Source organism: Centropristis striata, chromosome 3 (assembly GCF_030273125.1).
Source record: "Centropristis striata isolate RG_2023a ecotype Rhode Island chromosome 3, C.striata_1.0, whole genome shotgun sequence".
Classification (NCBI taxonomy): domain Eukaryota; kingdom Metazoa; phylum Chordata; class Actinopteri; order Perciformes; family Serranidae; genus Centropristis; species Centropristis striata.
This window is the reverse complement of record NC_081519.1, coordinates 705,660-722,554: the sequence shown is the minus strand read 5'-3', so window position 1 is coordinate 722,554 and position 16,895 is coordinate 705,660. Positions and strand designations below refer to the sequence as shown.

Below are 16,895 nucleotides of genomic sequence, written 5' to 3'. Positions count from 1 at the left end.
ATTTACAAGTCCAATGTTGGGACCAACAAGTCCCAAACAGAGACCAACAAGTCTAAATTAACAAATCCCAATTTGAGACCAACAAGTCCCAAAACAACACTAACAAGTCTACATTATCAAGTCCCAAGTTGAGACAACAAGTAACAAATTACGACCGACAAGTCCAAAAACAACACTAACAAGTCTACATTAACAAGTCCCAAGTTGAGGCCAAAAAGTCTCAATTTATGACTAACAAGTGCCTAATCAAGTTCAACAAATCTAGATTAACAAATCCCCGATTGAGACCAACAAATCCCAAAACAACACTTACAAGTCTACATTAACAAGTCCCAAGCAGAGACCAACAAGTCAAAATTTAAGAACAATAAGTGCCAGATAAAGTTCAATAAGTCTAGATTTACAAGTCCAATGTTGGGACCAACAAGTCCCAAACAGAGACCAACACGTCTAGATTAACAAGTCCCAATTTGAGACCAACAAGTCCCAAAACAACACTAACAAGTCTACATTATCAAGTCCCAAGTTGAGACCAAAAAGTCACAATTTATGACCAACAAGTGTCTAATCAAGTTCAACAAGTCTAAATTAACAAATTCCAAATTGAGACCAACAAGTCCCAGATCAAGATCAACACTTCCCAAGTCAAGACCAATAAAAGTGACCGGTGTAAAGACAAGCAAACCCAAAGTCACGACTAACAAGTCCCAAGTAAAGTCCAACAAGTCTGAAGTTAAGACTTATGAACCAAAATAAGACTCGAGGTCCCAAGTCAAGTTGAAGTTGTGATCTGAGCTGTAAACCAGCAGAGATAATGAGCTCTTCACCATCTTTAGACCAGATGAAACTCGGCTGAGTTTCTTTCAGCCCAGAAACGTTCCAGAGGATTATTTCTTCCCTGCGGGTGTGAAGTGACTGACAGGAGTTAGAGCGTAACGCAACAGAAGCAGAGAGAGATCTGAAACACTGATCTCAGCACAAAGAGGAGGATCACTCAGAGTCCTCATGTTTACTGTGAGGGATTATCTCACACTGAGGAGGATTTCATATTCAGCAGTAAACACTCAGCAGCTTCACCTCAGAGAAACTCTGGAGCTTCTTCTGACTGTGATAACAGAACCTGACGGATGTTTGTGTTGTTTATTGTTTGTTTGTTTATGCTGGATGAGGTGAAGTGTCCTTTGTTGTTCTTCTTACCTTTCTTCACCTTTTTCTGCAGTTTGATCGTGTCGGATGATTTCTTCTTGATGTCTGCTCTCGCTCTCTTGTACTCTAAAAAACACCAGAAAGGGCCAGAGTGAGGAGAGTTCCAGTCGGTTTGGGTCTGTGTGTGTGTGTGTGTGTGTGTGTGTGTGTGTGTGTGTGTGTCTGTTAGCATGTTAGCATACCTTTAGCATGGTCTTTGTCCAGCTGACTGGCCACTTTTTTCCACTCTTCCATTTTCAGCTCCAGAGGACTGATGAGGCCTTCTGACAGAGCTCTGAGAGAAGAACATTTAATTATCAATTAATTACGTTTAACTATTTTTTCCTTGAATTAATCTGATAAACAATAATTTGCATCATAACTCTTCCAATAAGTCTGGGATTAATCGGTAGTTTGGGTTGAAACAAAAACAAAAAAGTTGGGATGCTGTAAAAACGTAAATTAAACCAGAACCCATCAAAATCGGAATTCAATAAAAAACAAAATTATTTTGGCCATTATATACAGTCATGGAAAAATGATTAGACCATTCATTGTTTTCTTCAATTTCTTGTTCATTTTTATGCCTGGTACAACTAAAGATACATTTGTTTGGTCAAATATAATAACAACAACATAAATAGCTGGTAAGAGTTTAATTTAAGAGCTGATATCTAGACATTTAACATGGTTTTCTTGATAATGATTTTGGTTATTATCAAGAAAACCATGGAAAATGTCTAGATATCAGCTCTTAAATTTCAGTTAACAAAAATGTATTTTCAATTATTGTTTTCGTTATTTTGTTAGTTTTCTTTAACTATAATAACCTTGCATGATGGTTTGTTTACAATAAGTAGCGGCCGATGTGTACAGTTAGCATGATGGTTTGTTTACAATAAGTAGCTGATGATGTGTACAGTTAGCATGACGGTCTGTTTACAATAAGTTCAGACGATGTGTACAGTTAGCATGATGGTTTGTTTGCAATAAGTAGCGGACGATGTGTACAGTTAGCATGATGGTTTGTTTGCAATAAGTAGCGGACGATGTGTACAGTTAGCATGCCGGTTTGTTTACAATAAGTAGCTGATGATGTGTACAGTTAGCATGATGGTTTGTTTACAATAAGTAGCGGACAATGTGTACAGTTAGCATGATGGTTTGTTTACAATAAGTAGCAGACGATGTGTACAGTTAGCATGAAACGGCGCTATGAAAGGAGCTACTGTGGGCGCTGATTGTGTCCCTGTGGTTCAGTTGTTGAGTTAATTGACAAAATGTGTAAAATGAAGACGAGACTGTAACAAAAAACAATCTGAGACATGAATGAACGGCCCTGAACGACCTGAGAGATGCACAGTATGTGTGAGTGACGGCTCCTCTGATCACAGCAGACTGTAATAACACACACACACACACACACACACACACACACACACACACACACTTTCTGGCAGTCTTGTGAAGGAGCGTATGTCAGTTGAGAGTAATTAGGAGACTCGTTCCCACACTGTCAGAAAAGTGTCATCACACCATTCACACCTCCACCTGCCCTCCTCCCTACGCAGCAAACAACACATCTAATAAATGTATGTGTGTGTGTGTGTGTGTGTGTGTGTGTGTGTGTGTGTGTGGTTCTTACGTGGTGAACAGTTTGAGCTTGGACTCGATGCTGCGGTGTCTCATACACATCCTGGTGAGCGCTGAGCCGATCTCTTTGGTGGCACCTGGAAAACACAACAAACAGCAACACGGCAATCAGTTGATGATGATGAGCTTTTATTTTGAAAAGAAACTGAAAGGACTGAAAGCAGATGATGTTTCAAAATAAAGCTCAACAGTCGCAATATTGAAACTACAAAATATAGTGTCAGCTGATGAAGAAGTAGGTGTTGAGACATCTTCTAACTGTTAAAACAAACATAAACTGAAATAATAACTGCACTTAATCTGGTTAACAAAGAGTTAATGCAGGGCAGGGAACTGAGCTGTGTGTGTGTGTGTGTGTGTGTGTGTGTGTGTGTGTGTGTGTGTGTGTGTGTGTGTGTGTTTGCACTATAATTGCTCCATAAAGTGGTATTGAGGAAATCAATCTGATTAAGATCTTAGGTGTTGTAATGTGTGTTGAAACGATAGGTGTGTGTGTGTGTGTGTGTGTGTGTGTGTGTGTGTGTCTCGTTTTGTGAATGAATTATGTAAGAAACAAACCAGTTCCTTTCACAATGAGCCTCCGTTAATTGGGTCTGCACATAATAACTGTCTAATACTAATAAATACCACCTGATGACACAACCATGGATCATGTGCACACACACACACACACACACACACACACACACCTTACTGTTTAATTAAAATACGACTAGACACAGGGCTGTTGGCTCATTGGCCGGTTGGTTAAACAGTCATTCAGAAACATGAGTCATGTGGCAGCGATTGTCACTTTTAATATTTAAAATTGTTATAAATGTATAAATGTAGGTCTGACATCACAGATTCAGCAACTCAACAATATTAGAAGCAGCAATTAAATGTTTACCAGCAGGGTTTCCCATTAATAACCTGGACTCCTACAGCCTGCCAGACTTTAATCATGATGTCTGTGTGTGTGTGTGTGTGTGTGTGTGTGTGTGTGTGTGTCCAGCCATCAAAGGTCCAAACACACTGTTGCATTATGCCGTTCGTTAGCAGCGAGCTAACATTAGCTAACAATTACAGTTGTGTTAATCACAAAAAGCTAAACTGTGACGAATTATTTCCTGTCGCTAATCACAAGCATCTTTCAAAATAAGAGCACAGTGTGTTAACAGAATCCACCACAGAATTAACAAGAAGACTGTCAAAATAAGATGCCTTAAATGAAATATAATAGAACGCTTATTCTTGATTACAATAATTCTTAAAATATGCAATCATTAAGATCAGTGTATATGATGGGATAGTGGCATTAGAATGTGTGAGAGGCTCCAAATTTGGGCTTTTATGGGGAAAAAATCTCCGGGGGGGGGGGGTCCTAGTGGAAAACATGTTGACAGCAATTAAAAATGACACAGTAGGATAATAAAGATTCTATAATACCGTGTCTCCTGACTGTGAAAATGTTATGTGAGGTGTTTGTTCTCATTTAGCTCTCAAAGTGCACAAAATCGATGCATTTTACTTATAAGTGTACAAAAGTTTCTCTCTGAGTCTCAATAAATCCTGTGGGAAACACTGAACAGGATAACAGGAACCTTTTCAAACTGTGTACTAACATTTATTTATTTATGGAAGAAAAGACATAAAGCAGGTGGAAATAAACAAGCTTTAGAGCATTTATTCTGCAAAACTGAGAGAAATGTAAACATTGACACGGACAGAGAAGGAAAATATCTACAGACACACACACACACACACACACACACACACACACGGCCCATCATAATGGTTTCTTTGTGTCTGTATGTTGACACAACACTTCCTGTTGAATTGAACCTTTCTCACCAACAGACTTGTAACATTTAGTGGCGTTTACATATTATGTCAACAAATTAGTTCAGATTCTATGAAACTGTCGTTTCCAGCCAAATCCAACACAACAATCTAAATATTAAGAACCGTTTCTTTCACATGGACCTTCCCCTGTAACTGTACAGAGACTCCAAACATCAGTGTTTTCTCCGTTTTCACTCTTTCCATAGTTAAGCAGGTTTTATTAGCACATTCGTGTTCCATACACCGCACAATTCCGAATGGCTATTTTACAATACAACAAAGTTCCATACACCGCTCGACTTATGACTGTTGCACTTTTCAGCAAGACTCAATGTCAACAAATTAGTTCAGATTCTATGAAACTGTCGTTTCCAGCCAAATCCAACACAACAATCTAAATATTAAGAACGGTTTCCTTCACATGGACCCTCCCCTGTAACTGTACAAAGACTCCAAACATCCTTCAGTTTGTTTCTACAGTTTTCACTCTTTCCATAATCGAGTCGAGTGTTTGTTCCAACTGTCGTGGCAATTTTGACAACTGCACTAAGTTCAGCAGGTTTTATTAGCACATTCGTGTTCCATACACCGCACAATTCCGAATGGCTATTTTACAATACAACAAAGTCCCGTACACCGCTCGACTTATATCTGTTGCACTTTTCAGCAAGGCTCAGTGTCAACAAATTAGTTCAGATTCTATGAAACTGTCGTTTCCAGCCAAATCCAACACAACAATCTAAATATTAAGAACCGTTTCTTTCACATGGACCTTCCCCTGTAACTGTACAGAGACTCCAAACATCATTCAGTGTTTTCCTCGTTTTCACTCTTTCCATAATCGAGTCGAGTGTTTGTTCCAACTGTCGTGGCAATTTTGACAACTGCACTAAGTTAAGCAGGTTTTATTAGCACATTCGTGTTCCATACACCGCACAATTCCGAATGGCTATTTTACAATACAACAAAGTTCCATACACCGCTCGACTTATGACTGTTGCACTTTTCAGCAAGGCTCAATGTGGCCCTATCTTCCTGCCCTAAACATCACATCAGGACAGAGCCCACTGGTCACCACATTCCCCTCAGTCATGGTGTTAGAATTGTTAAGTTCACAGAGTCAGTTCCCACAATGCCTTGTGTCTTGAATACCAGGTAGGTCACCGCCTACTTCCCACCATGCAGAAAACACCAAATTTCCTTCACACTTCACATGTCTGTAACAACAGCAGGACACTTGACATCATTTAACCAGTTAAAGTCAGTTCAACAGGTGAATCACGCCACGTTTTCCCAGCAGCTCATCAGATGATGATCTATATTTATCTAACAGCAGTTTATGTCAATTAAAAACTAAAACTGATCATGTTAAATATCTAAAGAAACTTTAAAGTCTTAAATATTTGAACAGGATTTGGTGAGGAAGATTACAGGCCGAGAGTAAACACTAATCAGATTAACATGTAATATTTGTTTGCTGTGTTTGTTTAGTTTGTTGTTGTTGTTTGTTTGTGTGGGACAGAAGACACTTCAGACATTTCAGAAAATATTCTGATAATAAAGTGAAATTAAATCACTTGAAAATAAACATAGAGACTGAGTTTGTCAAGGCTTTTATACCGTGTATACTTCCTGTACACAGGTCTGAAAAAACTGATAAAACCATTTAATGACCTGATAACGAGTCGCTGCGAGTGCTCCGATACTGAAACGATCGATGAGTCACTCAACAGGAAAACAGCCTGCACCTTTTCTGATAAATGACTTCATGTTTCAAGCAAAAAAACAGCAAACATTCCCTGATTTCAGCCACTGAAATGTGACGATTTGCTGCTTTTTTTCTGCATAATATCATTGTAATCTGAATATTTTTGAGTTTTGGACTGATGGTTGCAGAAAAAAGCAAACTTAGGATGTCAACACATGCTCTGATAAATTGTGATGAGCATTTTTTCACAGCATTTTTTTTTATAAAACCCAAATGATTAACTGGGAACATAATTTGCAGGTTAATCAATCATAAGAATAATTGGTTGGAGGCCTCGCTTGACACTGTCTGTCATATTGATTATTATACTGAGTCAAACAATCAGACAAGTTTCTCTTCATCACGAGGCTCGATTCAGCAAAGGAAAAACTATTTTGATTAAAAAAAAGTCATGTTTTAGGTAAAAACCAGCAAACATTCACTGATTTCAGCAGCTGGAATGTGACTATTTGCTGCTTTTCTCTGTCCAATGTCATTTTAATCTGAATATTCTTGAGTTTTGGACTGTTGGCTGCAGAAAACAAGCGATCTTAGGATGTCAACACGTGCTCTGGATAATGTGATGAGCATTTCTTCACACACATTTTGTGCTAAGACACTAACTGGGAACATAATCAACATAATCAACATAATCAACAGGCCTCCGCTGGACGCTGTCTGTCCTATTAATTACTGTATCCAGTCAAACACACAGAGAAGTTTACACTCGGATCATTTCTGCCTCAGAACAAAGTGACACAGCAGATTTACACTGAAAAGAGTTCACGCTGACTCATTTCATCTTATTTAAATATCTGAATCTGAGAACACACACACACACACACACACACACACACACAGAAACACAGACACACACAGAAACACAGACACACACACACACACACACACACACACACACACACACACACAGACACAGAGAGACAGAGACACACACACACACACACACAGAAACAGAGAGAGAGAGAGACACACACACACAGAGAAACACACACACACACAACACACACAACACACACACAGAGACACACACAGAGAGAGAGAGACACACACACACACACACACACACACACACACAGGCAGGCTGCTCTGCTGAGTCACAGCCAGTTACATAAAGAGAAACAATCTCGGTGAAGAGATCAGTTCATTGAAACGCTCTAACAGGAAGTGATGTCAGACTGAAACCTGGACGGAACACTTGACAGTGTGTGTGTGTGTGTGTGTGTGTGTGTGTGTGTGTGCGTCATTAAGCCTCCATCAGCCTCTACACCTCCTCTCTCCCTCTCTCTGTTTCTGATCATCTCCTCCCTCCTCGTCCTCTATCCGTCCTTCTCCCTCTCTCCTTCCTCCTCAGAAACCAAACATTCATCACACACACACACACACACACACACACACACACACACACACACACAGGTATGAGGCGTGGGTTAATCGTTAAGGTGTGGCGAGGTGTGCTTGTTTTATTTACCTTCCCCTCCCTGTTGCAGCTCAGAGAACATTAAATCTTGAACCGCAGCGTTTCACACTGAAATTATCTTAATGCAGCTAAAGTGGATGTTTCATAAGTCTGTCGTGCAATATTTTGAGAGAGCGGGTGTGTTAATCCTGGTTTAAAAGACTAGGCAAATTGCTTAATTGTGATTTTTTTTTAAAATGTGGTTGTATGAGCTTCTTTTTTATAGTCAGTGTCGTACCAACAGTACGACCTGATTCAAAGAAAGTTTGGATGCAGTGTAAAACACAAATAAAAAGTCTATATTTACTAACAAAAGGTTTACCAGTTTGAACATTTAATATTCAGCTTAAAATAGAACAATTTGCGCGAAAAAGAGTCGCAGATTTATGAGAAAATAGTGGTAAATCTGCAAGAAAAAAGTCGCAGATTTACAGGATTTAAAGTGGCAAATTTGCGAGAGAAAAAAGTTGCAGAATTACGAGATTAAAAGTTGCATATTTGCAAAGGGAAAAAAGTCGCATTTATGAGAAAAAAGTGGCAAAACTGAGAAAAAAGTTGCAGTTTTACGAGGTTTAAAGTGGCAAATTTGCATGAAAAAGAGTTGGAGATTTATGAGAAAAAAAGTGGCAAATCTACGGAAAAAAATAGCAGATTTACATGATTAAAAGTGGCAAATCTGCGAGAAAACAGTCACAGATTTACGTGTTGGATGTCATCTATAGTTTTTTCTAAGTAAAGATGACACCCAACACAGAAGATAAGCAATTTAAAACAGTAAACAAAACAGTAAAAAAAGCAACTTAAATAAATCAATCCAGGAATATATTTAAATTAAAGTGCAGCCACGACAGTAAAATGAAGGTACAGTATAAAAAACAGTAGTCCAACAGCAACTTAAATAAATAAATCTTATTAGCCAGAGCTTAACGGAGCGAACCAGAAAATAGATTACTAATTTAATAAATTACATGGTATCAGATCGATGCCTGGACTCCAGTACTCGCCGATACGATGCAGCATTTTCTGCAGTATGGGAACAACTCTAGAACCAACCCAAACACTAAAGTCATACAAAAAAACAAACAATGTAATAGATCGAGGCAGCGATAGACCAGCCACCCTGTGTTCTGTGAGGTGAAATTACTGTTTTATTTAAAATGAGTCTGGTGGCTCTGAGGAAGCTCAGATAATGGCTTCATATCACCTCACATTTACATTAAACAGCGCTGACTGACACAAGATAAAGCAGTAAAAATATTGTAAATAAACTGACAGAACGGATAGATGTTTAGGTTGCCTGCTTCTCAAAACTTTTGTCGATAATACACTTATCGTGGATAAGAACCTCATATAACCACACTTAAAAATATCCCAAATATCCCTTTAAACTGTTAAATTAAAACACGACATTAGTTCAGTTTCAGGTTAAAGTTTATATTTGAAGCTGCACTGAAATCGTTCTGCAGCTTCCATTTAAATGTTATTTCTAAGAAGTTTAGTATCACTGAGAGCTAAACCTTCAGTCAGCAACACATGGATTATATACGTGTGTGTGTGTGTGTGTGTGTGTGTGTGTGTGTGTGTGTGTGTGTGTGTGTGTGTTGTGTTCAGACATGTCTAATGGATCTCCGAGTCGACTGCAGATGAAGAATGTAACCTGACCAGCTGAGACTCCGTGTGGGAGTCAGTGTGTTTGTGATTCTCACATGTTGTTTGTTCTGGTTTTAATCTCTTCACGGCTCCGAGGACGCTGGGTAAATTATCTGCTGGAGTTCATCGAGACGAGAAGTGTGACATTTGATCAAGAAAACATTTTTAATTATGAGTCAAGTCTCCTTCAAGTACAATGCAAAGTCAAAAGATAATGTGGAGCCTGGACATTAAACCACGTGTGTTCAGGTTGGACTGGTGGCGACAAACAAACTAAACTCACATCGTGTTTCCTCAAGTTGTTGAAAATTACATTTCCTTCCTCATAAAGCTTTGGCAATGCAGATATTGTTTTAGGTTCGAGATCTGAGCAAATATGAATAAAAACCAGCTGATAAATGCATTTAAAAAGGACAGGAGAAAGATAATAAGACACAATAATTTATACATACACATTTTGCTCTGAATCAGCTTCTTGTAGAGGCGTGAATCAGCATTTTATCTCGATACTTGAGTCACGATACGATATTATTGTGATATTATTGGTTCTGTTTGAACTCTCTAAATAAAGCAGAAACAGCCACCTGTTGGTTTTATTCTTTGTTGTTTCATAACTTATTTATGATGTAAACTATTTAAACTATTGAATCAAATGTGCTCATAATATTAAGTGTGAATGATTCGACTAAAATTTGTCATAAGCGCATCTGGATGGAAAAATAAAAGGAAGAGGAAGGAAAATAAAAAGCTGCTCCAGTCGTTTAGAATTTCCCTCCGTTTTCCAAAGAGACAGAGAGGAACTGTTCTCCTGCTGCTGGACACACTTTCCAGCTCCTCACCGCCCATAATGTGGCCCTTTCACTGTGTGTGTGTGTGTGTGTGTGTGTGTGTGTGTGTGTGTGTGTGTGTATTAATTCCTGTGGATTGACCAGTTTTCTGTGTTTTCTTTCCTCTGAACCTCCCTGAACTCTGCCTGTGACCGTCAGGTAGACAGACTCAGGACTGACTGATTATTAGCTGCGATATTCAGCTTTTTTTTAACCGTTATCAGATATTCTTTGGATCCGATTGCAGCTAAAATAAAGTAAGAAATGTGCTACTTTGGCTCTGATGCAGGTTATCACATCTCTCTGGTGAGAAAGCGGAGCAGCTTTATCCAACGGATAGAAATAATGAATAGTGGAATTAACTTCAGTGTTATGAGTAGAAGAAGTGAAGGAGAAGAAGAGGGAGTGAGCTGTGAGAGCAGAACATCATGCAGTCTAAAGATCAGACTTTAATAACACTGACCTGCCAAAGAGCCTCCAACCTGACCATGAGTTAGTTCAGAATCAAGTCTGCAGCTCAGCTCAGTTCATTCACGTTACTCAGGTTACTGCAGAGTTTCTCCTACATTTCACATGATCATTAATATCAATGTGCCACTAATGATTTCTACTGTGTGAGCACAACAACACACTCAGTTGGTAGAGCGGTCATCCAGTAACCGGAAGGTTGGTGGATCGATCCACACAACCTACATGTTGAAGTATCCTTCAGCAAGACACTGAACCCTAAATGTCTCCTGATGCTGCGTTCATCAGTGTGAGAATGAATTCCTGCTGGTGGCAGCAGTGTGCCCTGGTAGCCTCTAACACCAGTATGAATGTGTGTGTGAACGGGTGAATGAGCGTAGTGTCCAGTGTGTCCAGTGTGTGGACACAATGGAGTGCATATATATATATATATATATATGCACTCCATTTACCATTTTTATTTTCGACTTGTTTTGAGTCATTAACGAGCACATCAAATCCTGTCGGACCCTCATAGGACATCAACGGAAAAGGTAACATTCAAGTTTACACACGGTCCATATAGCGAGTAGCGCAGGTAACGTAGCGTAGCATAACATAACGTAACGTAACGTAAGGTAACGTAGCATAACGTAACGTAGCATAACGTAGCGTAGCATAACATAACGTAACGTAACGTAAGGTAACGTAGCATAACGTAACGTAGCATAACGTAACGTAGCGTAACGTAACGTAACGTAGCGTAACGTAATGTAGCGTAACGTAACGTAGCGTAACGTAGCATAACGTAACGTAGCATAACGTAACGTAGCATAACGTAACGTAGCGTAACGTAGCGTAACGTAACGTAGCATAACGTAGCGTAACGTAGCGTAACGTAGCATCGTAGCTCCTCAGGACAGTGAACGGCTGTGTTGCCAACTTAGCGACTTTTCAGAGAAAAAAAAAGCAACTAGCAACAAATCTAGCAACTTTTCCTGGTGTTCCTGGAGACTTTCTGAGATTCGTTGTTACTCTTAACGAGCCACCCCTCCCTCGTCCCAAAGCACTCACAAGCGGCCCAGTCCTCCTGCAGCAGTCTCTCCCAGCTGCAGTCACAGAGCCAGAGGGGATGTTAACCCCTTAGCATCCAGTCTGCTAATAGTGCATGCGAGAAGTCGCTGCTGGCTGGTTTACAGTCAGAGTCTCTTCAGCCTTTAGTCCCGAGGCCGGATTAATGAGGACGGTTGGAATTATGACAGAAGACAGAGAACCTGCAGTTCTAAACATATTTTCATCACTTTTTGTCTTCCCCACCACGTTATTCCTCTCTCCTACAGCGTCCATTACAAGTACATGCACATGGTAAATTATGCAAATTAGGCGATGACATCATTTAGCGACTTCTAGCGACTTTTTGGAGCCAACAGCTACTTTCCTTACACATGAGTCGGGGAAACACTGCATTAAATGCGGAGAAATCAAAACTTATGATCTTTTCAAATGGTAAAGACTTGACATCCAATTTGCCAAAGATTATTACAGTACAAGGTGATGAAATCGAAAGGGGGCTGCTCCCCTCATACCAGTGTTCAAACATGTGTCCAAACTACACTCAATTTGAATTTATTTGTATTTAATTCTTTATGATACTGTGTTTAAATGTTGTAACTTGTCTCTTTTTATGCTGCTTTCTTGGCAAGTTCTCTCTTGGAAAAGAGATTTTTTTAATCTCAATGAGACTAAATGTACCTAGTTTTTGTACGGCGTCTCCTCTGTCCATACTTGCAGGCTCTATAAGTTCTCCTTTACTGTATTTAATTAAACATAAATGCTCACAGGCATTCCCAGCCTCCATCCCAAAAAGAGTTATGACCTTGTGACAAATAGTAATAAAAACTGCAATCATTTGCAAATCTTTTGGGACCTACATTCTAATTAATTCAGTACAAAAAAAGTTTTTTTATGCTTAAACTGGGAAATATATTTTGCATTCTGAATTTGATGTAGGGCGATATGGACCAAAAGTCATATCCCGATATATTTAGGCTGAATATCAATATACGATATATATCCTGATATTTTTATCGCAAATTGAGAGAAAAATGTTCAGTCAAAGTCAAATATGACATGTCACAAGTAGTTTTATTGAAACGGTTTATTTAAATGAACATAAATACTGTATAACAAAAGCTCCATAAAGTGCACATTTAAATAAAAAATATCTTAAATAAAAATAGCCTATGAAATAAAACAGGCCAATCTTTTTCTGAAATAAATATATTTATATAAGAACAAAATAACGAACATTACAAAATAACTAAATATGACAAACCCTAGTAAGGGCAGCATTTATATATAAAGAAAGGGGAAAAAGAACTATATCGATATATGCGATATGGTCTAATTCCATATCACATTTAAAAAATATATCGATATATCTGTTATATGGATATATCACCCAGCACAGTGTGAACTTCTCCTGAATGTATGAGAAATCATCAGCAGTTATCATGATTAGATCCATATGTTTCTGTTTAACACAATAATTTAATAATGTCCACAAAATGTCAGTTTTAATAGTCTGTTGCACTATATGTTCATGCAACTACAAGCTGTTTAAAACACACATCATAACTTTAATGTGTTAAACTTTCCCTTTGGAAATCCCCTTAATTTACATAATCTGATAATAAAACTTCTTGAGAACTCTGCACCTGCAGTAGCAGACGGTTCTCACATCGTCATGTGATGCTTTCTGTTTTTATTCACTTTCTACAAAACCTCCTAACTTCTTCTGGAACTGAAACAAAACTTTTGTGTTATTCAAAATTTCCACATTGTTTCAATTAAAACTGCAAATGTCCCGTGCAGATATCAGTTATAGATGTCATAAGTTACTCAAACACTTATTTATTTATCGTCCCAATTACTATAACTTATCAATTTGAAATTATATATTTTGCATGGTTACAAACATACAGTCATGAAAAAAAATTATTAGACCATTTAAGAGCTGATATCTAGACATTTTCCATGGTTTTCTTGATAATAACCAAAATCTTTATCAATAAAACCATGTTAAATGTCTAGATATCAGCTCTAAAATTAAACTCTTATCAGATATTTTTGTTGTCATCTTTATATTTGTCCAAAAAATGTTCCTTTAGTTGTACCAGGCATTAAAATGAACAAGATATTAGAGAAAACAAGGAGGTCTAATAGTTTTTTCCATGACTGTAAACAAAATGCATGAAGATTAATTGCAATAATTACATAAAATTTACACATTTTACATATCTTATAATCTATTCCTCTCAGTTGCATTTGATTTGAATATATAAATGGTACTCTTTTGGTTTATGTTACAATTACTTACTACAATTGGATGGAATTTTTTTTTATGTACTGAAACTGCAAGTTAAAGGTTAAATTATGTTTATGCTGCAGATTTAAACTGTGCTACCTTCACACCCATCCTGCATCATCACAATCAGACCCAGCTCACTGAGGCTCTTTATATTGATCCAGTTATTGATTATCGGCCCATTAACTGACCAGTCAGTCAGTAACTGTCTCTCTCTCACACACACACACACACACACACACACACACACACACACACACAGCTGACCTCAGGAAACCTCCATTAGAAACAGTCAGCTCTCAGTAGGTCGTCTTGTGATCTATCTGTGTGTGTGTGTGTGTGTGTGTGTGTGTGTGTGTGTGTGTGTGTGTGTGTGTGTGTGTGTGTGTGTGTGTTGCTCTTTGAAAGCCCCATGATGCCAAAGACGTCAACCGTTCCTGGGTTGCCGGGGCAACCAGTCATGTGGACTCACCAGAGAGCGAGTGGAGGGGAACCTGCTCTAGAAATCAGCTGATTGAGACCAGAGTTATGTCAAGTTTCAGCTCCGACTCTTATTGTTTGTTTGGTTCTTATCGTCATTCCTAAACATCAGCTATCCATAGATACTAGAGATCTATTAGAGCTTCACCAGCACATTCTGTCAGCACAGAAAAAAAGGCAGCAGAAGCCAAATATACACACCCGCCACTTTATTAGGTACACCTGTTCAACTGCTCATTACGGCACATATACAGTCATGGAAAAAATTATTAGACCACCCTTTTTCTTTAATTTCTTGTTAATTTTAATGCCTTGTACTTTTTGCAAAGTAGCAAAAAAGCTAATGGATTGCACAGTTAGCTCTGTAGCAGTACAGTGTGTATGTGCTGCAGCAGTATGTGCACAATAGGCGATGCTGGTTTGTTTTCAATAAGTGGCGGACACAGTTAGTTGTTCATGTTGCTGAACATGATTTGATGACTGTCAGACTTAGTGGGAGGCTTGTTTGTGACGATACACATGCCTGTTACAAATAAAGGTACATTTGTTTGGACAAATATAATGATAACAACAACAATAGCTCATAAGAGTTTAATTCAAGAGTTGATATCTAGACATTTTACATGGATTTCTTCATAATGATTTTGGTTATTATCAAGAAAACCATGGAACATTTCAAACAAATGTACTTTTAGTTATACCAGGCATTCAAATAAACAAGAAATTGAAGAAAACAAGGGTGGTCTAATATTTTTTCCCATGACTTTATGACCAGCCAATCACATGGCAGCAACTCACAACTTTGTAGACATGGTGAAGACGAGCTGCTGGCGTTTAAAGCGAGCATCAGAATGAGGAAGAAGGTGATTTAAGTGACTCTGACCGTGGCATGGTGCCTTCAGCCTGCAGTCTATTAAAAGTCCAGCAGGGGGCGACACCACCAGCTGCAAAAGAAGTCTGGTCCTATCTATCGCAATACTAAATGAGTCCACTTCTCACATTGTTTATTACCTCAGTAAAAATTCTCGTGGCAACATTATGGTCTCAATCACTACTTTCAAGTCTTCTTCAATACAATATGATGTTAACTGTGTAAATCAGCTGTTCTCAACCTTGGGGTCGGGACCCCAATTGGGGTCGTGAGATGATTTCTGGGGGTCGCCAAATCATTTTGGAAGTCAGCTCTGTCTCCACTGTGTTAAAGTGGTCATGTGTTAATGTGTTTTTGGTCACTTAATGTCTTTTTTTGGTCATTTTGTGTCCTTTTTTGGTCATATTGTGTCTTTTTGGGCCATTTTGTGTATTTTTTTGATCATTTTGTGTCTTTTTTTTAATCATTTTGTGGTCAATTTGTGTCTTTTTTGGTCATTTTGTTTCCTTTTTTGGTCATTTTGTGTCTTTTCTGGTCATTTTGTGTCTTTTCTGGTCATTTTGTTTCCTTTTTTTGGTCATTTTGTTTTTTTTTTGGGTGATCCGAACTGTGCGTGTGAGATTGTGTTCAGAGAGCGGGGGTCGCGGACAACATGCATGTTAAATTGGGGGTCGCGACTCAAAAAGGCTGAGAACTACTGCTGTAAATAATGGTCCCATTTAGAAGAAATAGATGTTAAAGCAAAGTATGATTTGGGGTGTGGCTGCCTTGTGATTGACAGGTTGTTAACTTGGTGAGTGCAATGTCCCCTGCCCCAGTCCAAATATGGTCTCTTCCTGTTTCAAAAACAAAGATGGTGACAGACGTAAAGCCGGGCATCCTCAAACCAACGAGTGACGCTACAGTGACTCCGTCCACTATTTATACAGCAGTCTATGAGCCAGACGGGCTGAGTGTTTCACAAATTGCTGCTCTAACGAACATCTCTAGGGTTTACAGAGAACGGTCGGAAACAGAGAGAATATCCAGAGAGCAGCAGTTCTCTGGGCCAGAGGTCAGACTGGGTCAAAATGACAGAAAGGCAACAGCAACTCAAATAACCACTGGTTAGAACAAAGGTCTGAATGCACAACACATCAAACCTAGAAGAAGATGAAGACAACACTTCAGTTTATTAGGTACACCCTTCAGATAATAAAGTGGCCGGTGAGTGTATGTGGCGAAAGATTTAGAAAAAGAAGCTGAAAAATGCATCGCAGGGACGAGACGGGAGAAGAAAGCGATCCGATCTATCACACAGTGAGAGCCTTCATCTCCGTTTACTGAAAACTGAAATATAATAGAATGAAGTTGCATGTGATTTAATT

General features: G+C 38.6%; 1 protein-coding gene across 1 annotated transcript in view; it reads right to left on the bottom strand.

Moving 5' to 3' along the window:
• Window positions 1–16,895, bottom strand: part of mtss1 (MTSS I-BAR domain containing 1) — a 104,484-nt gene that overhangs the window by 31,522 nt on the left and 56,067 nt on the right. The window contains 3 exon segments of the mRNA XM_059330227.1: window positions 1,198–1,272; window positions 1,389–1,480; window positions 2,831–2,915. Of these exon segments, the coding sequence (XP_059186210.1) occupies window positions 1,198–1,272; window positions 1,389–1,480; window positions 2,831–2,915 (252 nt within the window).